The 12361-nt window shown below is 53.4% G+C and overlaps 1 protein-coding gene across 5 annotated transcripts; it reads left to right on the forward strand.

Annotated features, from left to right (window-relative positions):
• Window positions 1-19: 19 nt before the first annotated feature.
• Window positions 20-12003, forward strand: KHK (ketohexokinase). Of its 5 annotated transcripts, XM_049903725.1 has the most exons (9): window positions 33-328; window positions 652-882; window positions 4187-4303; window positions 6409-6543; window positions 8969-9041; window positions 9731-9877; window positions 11145-11233; window positions 11368-11525; window positions 11606-11998. In XM_049903725.1, the coding sequence occupies exons 2-9, from the start codon at window positions 791-793 to the stop codon at window positions 11689-11691; spliced, it is 897 nt and encodes a 298-aa protein (XP_049759682.1). In that variant the 5' UTR covers window positions 33-328; window positions 652-790; the 3' UTR covers window positions 11692-11998. The 5 variants fall into 5 exon arrangements, with proteins under 5 accessions (XP_049759685.1, XP_049759682.1, XP_049759681.1 ...); XM_049903728.1 differs by lacking the exon at window positions 6409-6543 and adding an exon at window positions 6733-6867 and having other exon boundaries at window positions 20-882; window positions 11606-12003; XM_049903724.1 differs by having other exon boundaries at window positions 33-882.
• The last annotated feature ends 358 nt before the right edge of the window (window positions 12004-12361 follow it).

Raw genomic sequence — 12361 nt, forward strand, 5'->3', positions numbered from 1 at the left:
GAGCGGCGCTTCCAGAACTTGCTCTGGAAATGCGGGCCACCAGGTGCGCCCGAGGTTAGAGCTCCAGCGGGACCGCCTCCCGGTCATGTCAGTTTCGCCGGCGCCCGCCAGGAGGCGCTGGGAGCCCAGACGCCGCGCCGCTCATTGTGTCTCCCGTCACGTGGCCACCGCCTACCCCAACAGGCCCTGGCGGCTCCGCGGCGGAGGAGGGCCTCGGGTTGGGCTGGGCCTCGGGGACCGAGCGGGACACCGGCGAGAACGCGAGCGGCTGCTTAGACTGCGGGGACAGGGCTGCAGCGCAAGGCCGAGTCAACCCCGCGGGTCCAGGGTCGGGAGTCAGGGCAAGGGTGAAGTGGAGGGCGGGGCAAGTGGCGCCTTTCCCCTGCGCTTTCTCTTTGCATTAATGAGATTGCCTAGGCGCGTTTTAGACAGGTTTACATTGGTTCCCAGTCCGCGTGTCAGGTGAGGAAATTGAGGCCGAGAAGCGGGAGGCGTGAGGATCTGCAGGGCCAGGCAACCTGCTAAGGGGAGTCTGGGAACCAAGAATTCGGGGTCTGCGCTCACAGGCAAGCTTGGATCGGTGGGAGTCGGGTGCAATGCCCCTGCTGCATTCCCTGCACCCCACTACCTCGCACCTGCTCGCTCCTGCAGGCTTCCTGGAGGAGGAGCTCCGTGGTGGAGGAGGAGCCAGGGCTGCTTGGGGAACAGGCGCTCAAGTCTCCGTGATAAGAGACAGAACCCGGGAGGAGCCCCGTCAGCTGGTAGGACAGAACGTTCCAGGAGCAACCTCATGGAAGAGAAGCAGATCCTGTGCGTGGGGCTAGTGGTGTTGGACATCATCAGTGTGGTGGATAAGTACCCGGAGGAGGATACGGATAGCAGGTAGGGGCGCCCAGAGCCCAAGGGACGCTGCAGCCCAGCGTCTGTGTCTGGCCAGAGGCCATGAGAGTCCAGTCTTGGGAGCCAGTGTCCTTTGCCTGTGGAACCTGGGGGCTCTGAGCGGGACAGGAGAGGAAAGAATTGAAGGCTTTAATAAGCAGCAGCAGACTTTGGAGAGCACTGTATTAGCCAGTTCCCATTTCAACCCTGGAACTGCGTCAGGCATCATCCCCATTTCATTGATAAGCAAGTGAGACTCTGAGAGATGAAGCGATTAACCCAAGGACACACAGCTAGTAAGGTGCAGGACCAGTTTTTTTTTTTTTTTTTTGTAATACCAAGATCTATGCACTTGGCTCTCACCAACGTTTACTTCTAGTTCATTATATATATATATAATTAATATTAAATAAGTGTTATAGATTTATATCAGGAAACCCTGGTGGTGTAGTGGTTAAGTGCTACGGCTGTGAACCAAAGTGTTGGCAGTTCAAATCCACCAGGCGCTCCTTGGAAACTCTATGGCGTGGTTCTACTCTGTCCTATAGGGTCGCTATGAGTCGGAATCGACTCGACGTCACTGAGTTTGGGATATTTATATCACCTATTTCTAAAAAAGATTTGAGGTAGCTTACAATAAGAGGTCTGTGCAATTAGACTGTTCAAAGACCATTTAAAACCATGGTATTTTAGCTTCGACTATAGCTCAGGGCTTGCTGGTGGAACTGGAGGCAAACTTGAGGATGCCATGGGTTATGGATAAGCTGGTTCAAACTTTTCCCTGATGCTAACTCCTAAAAGTTTACCAGAAATCCTTTTTAGGAGACATTGAGCAACATAGTGGCAAATATCTTCTCAGTGGTCTGGTAGAAGTTGAAGCGTCATTTGTTGGTGCTTATATTTACTACTGATAATCCCATTTACACTGTCATCCCATGGGGCATTTCAGTATAGCACTTAAGAGTACTGAGAAGAAATGATCCTTGGCTCTCAGTTCTCTCAGCCAAGAACTGGATGGAAGGGACTTCAACACTGAGCTTTGGCAAGACACTACAGTGCCCACGGCAGAGGGGCTAATTGAAGGCAGAGATCCTGACTCTCTTCTAGCTGTAAGAGTCTGCAAAGCACTGGCATGTTCATTATCACATACTTCCCTCTCAGCAGACCATAGAAACATGAGTCAGTAACGTCCTCCTTTTATAGATGAGGAAGCTAAAGATTCAGAGTAGTTCAATGATGTGCATGATAACTTCATAGTTCAATAGTGGCAGAGCAGCAATTCCAACTCAAGCCTCTTAACTCCCAGCCCTCCATCATGTCTTGCACTCCCTGTCCCTTTCGCTGCTGTGCCTGTCTCCTGGAGTTGACCCTTTGTTTTGGGCTACTTTGTTTGCCAGACCTAGGGGCCCCTTGCTAGGGCAGCAGGGACAGTAAGGAAGGGGCACGAGAGGTGCTTCTGTGTGGATTGACCTGACCTTGGCAAGGTCGGCCCCCGGATACAGTGCACAGTGAGGAGTTAGGCTTACTCTCAGGAGACCAGTGAAAAGTCTGGGACACAGGCTCTCCAGGGACTGTGGAGCCCTGGGGGAGACTCGGAGTGCCTCTTTGTAACAGAGCTGAAGTTTCATTCCCCTGGGGCTAATTAGGTCAGGAGGTTAGGATAAGGAAGTCCTGCTGGCTGTCACTGTGATGGAGGCCATTTCTGAAGGTGGGTGCTAAGTTACATGCCTCTCTAAAGAGACCCTTCCCAAATGCCCACTGTCCTCCATGCCCCTCCTACCCAGGGGGATGCAGAGCACACTTTGCTTGTCTGTAGAGCCTTCTCTCTGTCGTGCCCCCATCCCGCCTAGCCTAGCTCACAGATGAGCAAGCCTGAGTGGGTACCCCCCTCTGCCTTAATACTGGCCTCAAGTGGACAAAGGGGCAAGAACCTGCCCCAGGGTCTCTATGTTCAAGGGGCAGTTGGGCCCTCTCAGGAGCTGCCACCTGGAACTCGGCTAGACCTCTGAGGAGTGAACCTTGCTTCCCAGAGTCCAGGCTGAGGCGAGCCTGCCAGAAAGCATCCTTATGCTCCACTGAGCGTTTCTGCACAGGAAGTTGGGTATTAGTGCGACTTTGAAAGGTTTCCACAGGGTAAAGTTCCATACCTTTTCTGGGAAACCTCATCAAAGCCAGGGCCTAACTACTGTCATTTAGAAAGTACAGAGTAAATAGCAGTGATTTTGGAAGTCAGGAAACCTGGGTTCTGATATCAGCTTTGTCACTAACTATTGGTGTGATCTTGAGCCAGTTGGATTTCTCTGGACTATTTTCTTCTTCTCTGCATGAAAATTTCTCCAAAGCTCATAAAGCTTGAAAAATGTTTAACTCTTTACAAATCAGTATGCTTCCTTCCTAATGAAAGCATGTTCCCCCTTTCCCAAGGCTGAAGGGAACCACAGGGTGAAGTTTGTGTACAAATATACCTTATCCTAAAATTCTAGTTCCGTTTCTTTGAGTTAGTGGTTCTTTGGTACTTGTTTCTCATATTGTTAGCTGCCACAATCATTTTTTGGAACGGCAGAATAGAATTAACAACCTGCAGTGTTTACCTCACATTACCATTGGAGCACAAATGGGAAATCATTCGAGTGCTTTGACTCTAGATGTGTATGGTATTTTTGTTGTTGATAATGACAATGAATCCCTTCCGTTGTATCTTGAGTTAGTTTCCTTTGGTTAGATTTTCAGTAAAGATGGAGAAAAACTGGTTTTCCCCAATAATCTTTTTAGCTTTTGACATCTTAAAAGCTACCTCCTGCTTCTTAAATGATCGCAATTTCCAGGTTTTCTCTCCTGTTCTATTCACTTTAATCTGCAGGTATTATTGATGTCAGCTCTCCTAAAATAGGAGTAGGTGGTACATTAGATGCCTTTGGGAAAAGAAGAGGCCCTTAATCCTGAGGTCCTTGGAGCCGATACAGGAGGCTGTCAGTACAGCCAAGTGGGAGAAGCTCTGACTGGGGGGAAGGGGGAACGTTGTAAACTCTAGAGATTACCCAGATGTAGTGGAGCCCTCAGATTATGATGGGCCTCATTGAATGGCTTCCTGATGCCATAAGTGAAAAGACAGAAAGTAATTGCTGTGCACTTGAATTTAGCCTGGGCTGGGGAGACAGACCTGGACCTCAACCAAGCCACTTCCCTTCTGAGCCTCAGCTGCCCCATCTAGAAAAGAGGGGGCTGGCCTAGAGGCTTTCTGAAGGGGATCTTGGCTTTTACACTGTGGTTGCCCTGCTCATCCCAGTGACCCTCCTTTGCTTTGCAGGTGCGTGTCACAGAGATGGCAGCGTGGAGGGAACGCATCCAACTCCTGCACCGTTCTCTCCCTGCTGGGAGCCCCCTGTGCCTTCATGGGCTCACTGGCCCCTGGCCATGTTGCTGAGTGAGTAGAGGGAAAGCTCAGAGGAGGCCTGCCTAGAGGGTTGGGGGAGAAGAAGACTCTTCACCCTGGGAGGGTGGGTGGTTTGTGGCCACCAGAAGTGGGTGGGAGGGGGTGGAGTCCAGGGATCCCAGGTGTTAACGGCACTTCTGTTAAGGTTTCATTTCCACAGCTCATTTCCTTCGCCACTCCCTGGAGCCTGCTAAGCCTCCCCACATTGCTTCCCACAGACTCTGCGGTGGATCTGACTTTGCCCTTCTACAGTCCCTTTTCCTGGCTGTGCTTGAGGCAGGAGGCAGTTAGGGACATGCTGTACTTGCCCCTCCCTCAGGGATGCCCAGTGTCTAGGGGGCCAAGCCCACAGTTTTCTTCCCAGTGGAGGCGGCAGGGCTGGTGTCGTGTCCCCATTCTTCACTGAAGCAGCAGGAGTACCCCGCCAAGGGCAGCCAAAACCATGTACTAGGCCCCGAAGCCATGCCTCCAGCTCACCAGCTGTCAGGGCCGCAGCCCGTAAATGGCCACGTGCTTTCTCCATGTTGGCTGTGGCAAGGACCCAAGAGCCCTTTGACCCTTTGACTCAGCAAGCACTTATCAGGAGGTGAGGCCCACACTTTGCCCATTGTGGGCACTGGGGCATGCTGCTAGGTTCTGAAGCACAGCCCTTTGTACCCCGGTTTGAGGGGGTGCTGCCATAGCCCAGCACCTGAGCCACAGTCAAACTCCCCGCCCTGATGAACTGGCACCAGGCCGGTAAGAGGAAAGGACCTGCCCTCTGAGATGGGACAGGATTTTGGGCCAGTGGCAGGTCCCTTAGTTAACTAACTCTCTTCAGCAGCCCCTTTCTCACCCTAGCTGGAGGCAGGCCTGTGGCTCCAGGTCAGTGTGGGGACCCTCCTTTATGGAGCAGTCATGGCAACAGGTGGCCCACTCTGAGTTCTCCCCATTTGTTCAACAAGCATTTAACGAGCACCTACCACGTGCCCGGCACTCAGGAGCAAAAAGTTATCTGGCAGATCAAACCATATATTCCATGCTCTGAGAAGTCGAGCCCTGGTGGCATACTGGCTAAGAGCTCATCTGCTAATCAAAAGCTCTGCAGTTCGAATCCACTGGCCACTCCTTGGGAACCCTAAGGGGCAGTTCTGCTGTGTCCTATAGGGTCACTATGAGTCAGAATTGGCTTGATGGCAATGAGTTTGAGGTATAAGACAAGGCATATGCCCTGACTTGTCACCTTTATACGAATCTGGACTGCCCAGCTTTAGTGTTGCTTAAAGTGGGGTCCAGGCACAGTGAGGACAGCCTGTACAATGGCTGGACTGCTGGGCAGACTTGCCAGCTCTCGGGCACAGAACACCCCATTTCCAGAGAGGGCTGGGATGGGGGGACTAAGGGGACACCCCCAGACTCACTTTGACTGGAGGGGATTCCGGGAAGGAGTCCCGGACCAGGCCCATATTGAGAGGCACCAGGCACTTGGAGCCAGCTAACTGCCCGGGAGGGTTAGCTTTGCTGTAGGAGCCGAGGGCAATGAACAGCCCGCTTCCTGGCTGGGCATCATGGAGGCAGGTGTAGGAATGAGAAGAATCCCAACTGTAGCACTGGAAGGGACTTGAGAGAGAAGAGTACATGGGGATAAGCATGCAGAGGGCAGCCAGGGGGCAAAGTATCACCTTGGTGATTAATTATTAATTCTGCCTGTACCTTGCATAAAACTCACACAGGCCACAGTGCCCCCTACCTGTTTGGTTCAAACAGGGTGCAGGGTCTAGGCCCCAAATCTGTCCTTATCTAGCTTTATGAACTGGAGCAAATGCTTTCCATCTTGAGTTGGCCTGAAGGACAGGGTCAGGGTTGGGGTTGCTCAGTTAGGTCCTACAAGAATGTCCTTTGGTGTGTTTCTCACTGAGCCCAGTATGCCCCTGCCTCTCCTGCCCCTTGCACAGTCTGCGACCCTTCTCGGACAAGACCTTGATTTCCAGGTCCCTCCTAGTCCTCCTCCATTTGCATCCCTGCCTTTCAGGGTCCTAGTGGCCCTGCCAGCTACCCTCTAGTCCCCACAACCCTTGTCGAACTGCACCTTCCCCTGGGTTCCTCTGCTCTGGCAGTTTTGTCCTGGATGATTTCCGCCGCTATTCCGTGGACCTGCACTACACGGTCTTTCAGACCGTGGGCTCTGTCCCCATCTCAATGGTCATCATCAACGAGACCAATGGCAGCCGCACCATCCTACACGCCTATAGGTTTGTACAATTGTCTGCGCCTTGCCAGCTGCTGCCGCCATCACTTAACTCTAAGAACAGGACCCTTCTTCTCTCAGAGGCCCCAAGTTCTCCAGCACCCCCTTCCCCATGCCTGTGAGAGGTCTAGGCTACTTGTAGGCTCTAATCTGTGTCTCCTTGCCCTTTTCCTGGCTCGGGTTCCACCCCAAGCTTCCTGGTGGCTGACTTCAGGCGGCGGGGTGTGGACGTGTCTCAGGTGGCCTGGCAGAGCAGGGGGGAGACTCCCTGCTCTTGCTGCATCGTCAACAACTCCAATGGCTCCCGTACCATTGTGCTCTACGACACGTAAGGCCCCTGGCCTCACCCTGCCACAGCCCACCAATCAGCTCACAGCCTCACTCACCACTGTGGGCATCCTGACTGCCCACCCTCTGCAGTCTCTCTCTACCAGAAATTGCCCCATGCCAAAGTGTTCGGTGATTTTTGAATTATTTTCAATTAGGGGAGAAGTGAGGTGGGAAGGGATGGGCTTTGCTCTGCCTGGCAACTTGGCCTTGTTCAGCACCAAGGACGGGCAGGCAGGCCTGTACAAAATGTAATTTATGATGTGATTCCTCCATAATTAGTCAATCAGCAGCCTGGGTGCTCGTGTGGGGAAACTGTTCTCAAGACAGAGGGGTGGGGGGTGGGAATCAAACTGTCTCAAGGGCCAGGGGGCCCACTGGGATTTCCAGGGTCAGCCCCAGAGTTGCTAGCTGCAGCATGGTACCAAGGAGCTGGGATTTGGGTGTTCAAAGGAGATGAGTCTCCCAAAGGTCCCAGGATAATGAAGCCAGACCAAATGCTCCACACACAATTTGCAGCCATTGCTGAAGGAGAGGGAAAGGGAACATCTGGGTCAGCAGATCAGGGCTGTCTGATGTGGGAGGAGGGTCCTTTCAGGGTCCGAAGTTACTGGGGAGAGGCCCTGTGGGCCTAGACCTTTCTCATCTTCCCCCAACTCCCACCCCCAGATTCCTCCCTGAAGAATCTCGGGGGTTTAAAATGTTTACTGAGAACCTAATATGTGCCAGGTACTGTGTTAACACTGGGAGGGCCCAAGCCCAGCTGCCCTGGGGTCCAGGCTGTCCCTACTACCTGGCATGACCACGGGACCTGGGGAAGAAGGCAGTCACCCCAGGACGGGCTTTGTCCAGTGGTCTCTGGGCTCTGTTTGTCCCAGTGAGTGAGTGAGCAGGCGTATGTCTAGAGGCAACCTTCAAACTGGGCAATCCTAGTCATCTGCCCAGTAAGCAACAATCTGTAGCAACTTTGATCAAAGATAAGATAAGGGTATTCACAGGAAGTGAGGGACAAGAGTTCTGAGGAGAAAAGTTTATTGCACACCGGCCTCCAGGCATATTCACACCAACTCCAATTCCAGTAAGCTTGTGAGGCTGAGGGTTTTGGCCCCACTTACCTCAGAAGGAGCCCTGGTGCCATAGTGGTTAAGAGCTCGGCTGCTACCCAAGAGGTCGGCAGTTCGAATCCACCAGCCGCTCCTGGGACACCCTATGGGGCAGTTTTACTCTGTCCTATAAGGTCGCCATGAGTCGGAATCGACTCGACGGCATTGGGTTGGTTGGTTTGTATTAGGGTCGCTTTGAGTCGAAATCGACTGGGTGGCAACGGGTCTGGTTTTTTATATCAGAAAGGCCCAAGTCACATAGCTAGTTAAGCGGACAATGGATTAGACCACAGAGGATGGAGAGGAGGACGCTGGCAGTGTATAGGTCTCCGGCCAAGAGGAGGGTCGAGGCAGACCCTTTCCCAGGATTCCACGCCTAAGCCAAACATGAACTCATTCTCACCTGCTAACCTTGACCTCAGGGTTGCGACATTCTACCAAAGTCAGGGCAGTGGTGCCGTGGGTACCACAAGCAAGCTCAACACTGGAACACCAAAAGCTGCCCGAGCTCCGAGCAGAGCGGGCAGACCAGCCAGGGCCTTTGTAGTTTGCCGGGGCACTGAATGCTGGGAGCTGCATGTGCAGCTGGCAAGGGGAATTCTGGGAATTGTAGTCTCTGGCGCTCCTAGAGCATCCTGGGAGGTGTGGTCCCCAAGGCACAAAGGACCCTGGTCCCTTGACAGTTACCATAGCAGAATTTATCTTTGGATAATCCCACTGTCTGAAACACAGGATCACCTGTCTGGCAGGGAGGGGAAGCCTAGCAAATTGCCTTCAGACCCCTGTGTGGATGGAGCTGAGTGAGGCAAGGAGTGGTTGGGAGTTCAGTTTAGGACAGGGCCTATCCTGGAGCTGAGCTTGAGACTCTTGTGCTGTAGATCCAGCTTCCTGCCATGCTGCAGCACCAGGCAGAGGGTCCCCAGCTGCCAGTTAGCGATCCTGGCCCTGGCTGACCTCACCACGCCTCTTCTTTCCTGTCCTTTCCATCTCATGGCCTAGGAACCTGCCAGATGTGTCTGCTAAAGACTTTGAGAAGGTTGATCTGAGTCGGTTCAAGTGGATCCACATTGAGGCAAGCCTTGCCCTGCCTGTATTTTGAGGGGCTCAACTTTCCAGCCCCATCCACTGTCCTCCTCCTTCCTTGGTCTCTTTGAACCAGGAAGTACCTTAGAGAGAACTGAATCCAACCTCCCTCATCCCCTCTCCATCCTCCCTCATGTTTTCAGGTGAGGAAACTAAGGCCCAGAAAGGTTGGGTGGCATACTCAGGGTTACACAGCAGGATTCAGGCACAGCTGGCTCTAGGCAAAGCCCCATGCTTGCTGTGTTACTGGCTGTCCCACCTCTGCCAACAGCCTGGCTCTGTAGGGCACTTGACCCCTGGGGGAGCAGGAATGAGAGGGCCTGACCTAGCTCCCAAATCAAGGGAATGAGGACCTTCATTCCAAGAGAGGAGTTTTGGAGTCCTGGTGGGAAGAAACATGGGGAAGTCCTGAGTTCTAATCCCAGTCATGGCAATTTATTGTAGGTCCTTAGGAAAGTCTCTTTTATTCTTTAGTCTCCTCATCAATGAAATGGGAGGGCTGGTCTATAAGGTCTCCAAGGCTCATGACAGCTCTAGAATTTTGTGACTTGGGATGCAATTCTAGCCTAGCTTTCCTGGCCCCCTCCCTCCTCACTCAGAGTTCCAGCAGGGAGGGAAGAATGAGCCAGGTAGGCCAGGCAATGCCCAGCTGGTCCTGAGCTGCCTGCCTTGCCCCAGGGCCGGAACGCATCGGAGCAGGTGAAGATGCTGCAGCGGATAGAGCAGCACAATGCCAGGCAGCCCCTGGAGCAGAAGATCCAGGTGTCCGTGGAGGTGGAGAAGCCCCGAGAGGAGTTGTTCCAGCTGTTTGGCTACGGAGACATGGTGAGCGCCCCAGGCAGCTTCCTGGTCACACACAGCATAGCAGCTCATTCTTAAAGGGAGCCCAAGAGTCCCCTTGTCCAGCCTACCGCTCTTGGGATGGCGACTCCTGGCTTGGTGGTGTTGGAAGATGGGGGTGAAGCAAAGAGGCAGACCCCCAGCTTTGGGCTCCTGTCCAGGCCTTAGCAGTGGCCAAAGAGGAGAATTTCTCCATCCCACATGGGTACAGTAGTGTAAGGGTAGCCAGAGGGCTTGGACGGGGCCAAGACAGTCAGCCCCGGGGTAATCCTGTCTGGAAGCATCTCCTCTCTGGGCCTTCTCAGTCTTTTCCTCTGTTAAATGAACTCTTCTCTGCGGTTTCTTCCAACTCGGGTGGGGAGCAAATTGTGGGAGTCACTAGGGGGCTAGTGGAAAGGGGACTTGTACACGGTAAATGTGGGAAGGGCTGGGACGTCAATGGAATTTGAGTGATAATCCTAGCATCATAATTTATAGATTCCCACCTTGACTGCAGATTTAAACATGTGGATATCAGAGCCCCACCTGCTAGTTTGTTATCTGAGTGGCGGGAGTGGAGCCTGGGCTTCAGTGTTTGCAACAAAACTTCCTTTGGTGATTCTAAGGTGTAGTAGGTGTTGAGGAAGCTCTGGAACCTCTACACCTTTGTTTTACAGATGAAACCTAGAGGGCAGAGCTGCGGGGGCGGGGGTGGGGTGGGGAACTCCCCAAAAGCTGGCACAGTGTAACTTGACACTGGTAGATTTTACCCCAAGATGGCGCTCAAGGCTCTCTTTGTGTTTTCAAGTGTGAGGCATTCACTGATCTCAGAACAAGTAACAATTTGCCTTCCAATTGACTGATTCATGGCGTCCACATGTGTGTCAGAGTAGAACTGTGCTCCACAGGGTTTTCAGTGGCTGTTTTTTTTGAGAGCAGATCGCTTAGCCTTTCTTCCGAGGCACTTATGGGTGGACTTGAGCCTACAACCTTTTGTTACCAGCCAAGCACGTTAACTGTTTGCACTGCACTAAAAAAAAAAAATAGACCAGGGCTTTTGTGCCACAATTTATGTCGTTGTACTTTAGTATATCATAAACTATTAAAAAAAATATTTCTGTGGGATAGTGAGATGCTATGTTGGGATTTATGTGGCTGTGTTGGGGGAGTTGTTACAATATAGGGGCAACGCTAGGCTAGGCTGCTGCTGGTAAGGGACAGAGCTGGGACTAGAATGAGAGGTGACCCTCAGGCTTCCTTCCACTGCCTGCAGGTGTTTGTCAGCAAAGACGTGGCCAAGCACTTCGGGTTCCGGTCATCAGTAGAAGCGCTGAGGGGCTTGTATGGCCGTGTGAGGAAAGGGTGAGCTGGGGGACCTGAAAAAGGGGCCCTAGGATGTGAGGAGTGTGAGAGCTTGGGCTCTGAGGGTCTGCCCAGGGGTGGATGAGTCTGGGGGCAGTTGGGCTAACACCCTAGCTGAGCAGAGAGGCTTGCAGGGCTACGCTCATCTGTGCCTGGGCCGAGGAGGGTGCGGACGCCCTGGGCCCCGATGGACAGCTGATCCACTCGGATGCTTTCCCCCCACCCCGGGTGGTGGATACTCTGGGGGCCGGAGACACCTTCAACGCCTCAGTCATCTTCAGCCTCTCTCAGGGTGAGTACCCCAGCAGGAGGGGACAAAGGTGGGGCCTGCTTCAAGACCAGGCTGCCCCAGCTCTGTGTCCCTCCTTCTAGGAAAGAACATGCAGGAGGCGCTGAGGTTTGGCTGCCAGGTAGCCGGCAAGAAGTGTGGCCTGCAGGGCTACGATGGCATTGTGTGAAAGCCCTGTGGCAGGAGCATTGGCTCACCACCCCTCCCTGGGGGCTGGTGTCTGGGCTGCCCTGCTCCCTGAGGAGATGCAGGCTGTGGTGAGGACTCTGCCTGTGTCTTGGGTTCCCTGTGTCACACTTGCAGAGCCACAGAGCAAATAAATCTCCTTCCCCAGAGCCAGCCTCCTCTGCCAGTCTGTTTGTCCTTCTTGATGTCCGAACTGCTCTGGCTGGGGACTCCTGAGGCTTTGACACTCCAGTCCTTCTCTCTCTTTCTTCCTTCCCCAAATTAACCTCCCTGCCCAGGCCTGCACCCCAGCACACCTTCCCGATGACCTGAAGCTGTGAAAAACTCCTCTGGGCCCTGTGCTGTGCACTGCACTCCCTTGGCCCGAGGAACTGGGAGTCCACATGGCTGAGCCAGCTGCCAGGCCGCCAGGCGGGGAGCCTACTCTGTGGCTTGGTGGGGCTTTCACAGTCCAAAAATATCTTCCCCGGAGAGCCCCACCCTTGGAGCCTGCCTTGTAGTGAAGGCGGTGCCTTAGCCCTAGATGTGACCAGGGGTATGGAGTGCTGCGGGCTGCCAGGGAGAGCAGCTCCAGAGGAGGGCCAATTGGAATTGGGGGCCAACTCCAATATGGCAGTTGGGTCAGGGCGGCTGGGACCATGTAATGTGATAAA

Source organism: Elephas maximus, chromosome 12 (assembly GCF_024166365.1).
Source record: "Elephas maximus indicus isolate mEleMax1 chromosome 12, mEleMax1 primary haplotype, whole genome shotgun sequence".
NCBI classification, from domain to species: Eukaryota; Metazoa; Chordata; class Mammalia; order Proboscidea; family Elephantidae; genus Elephas; species Elephas maximus.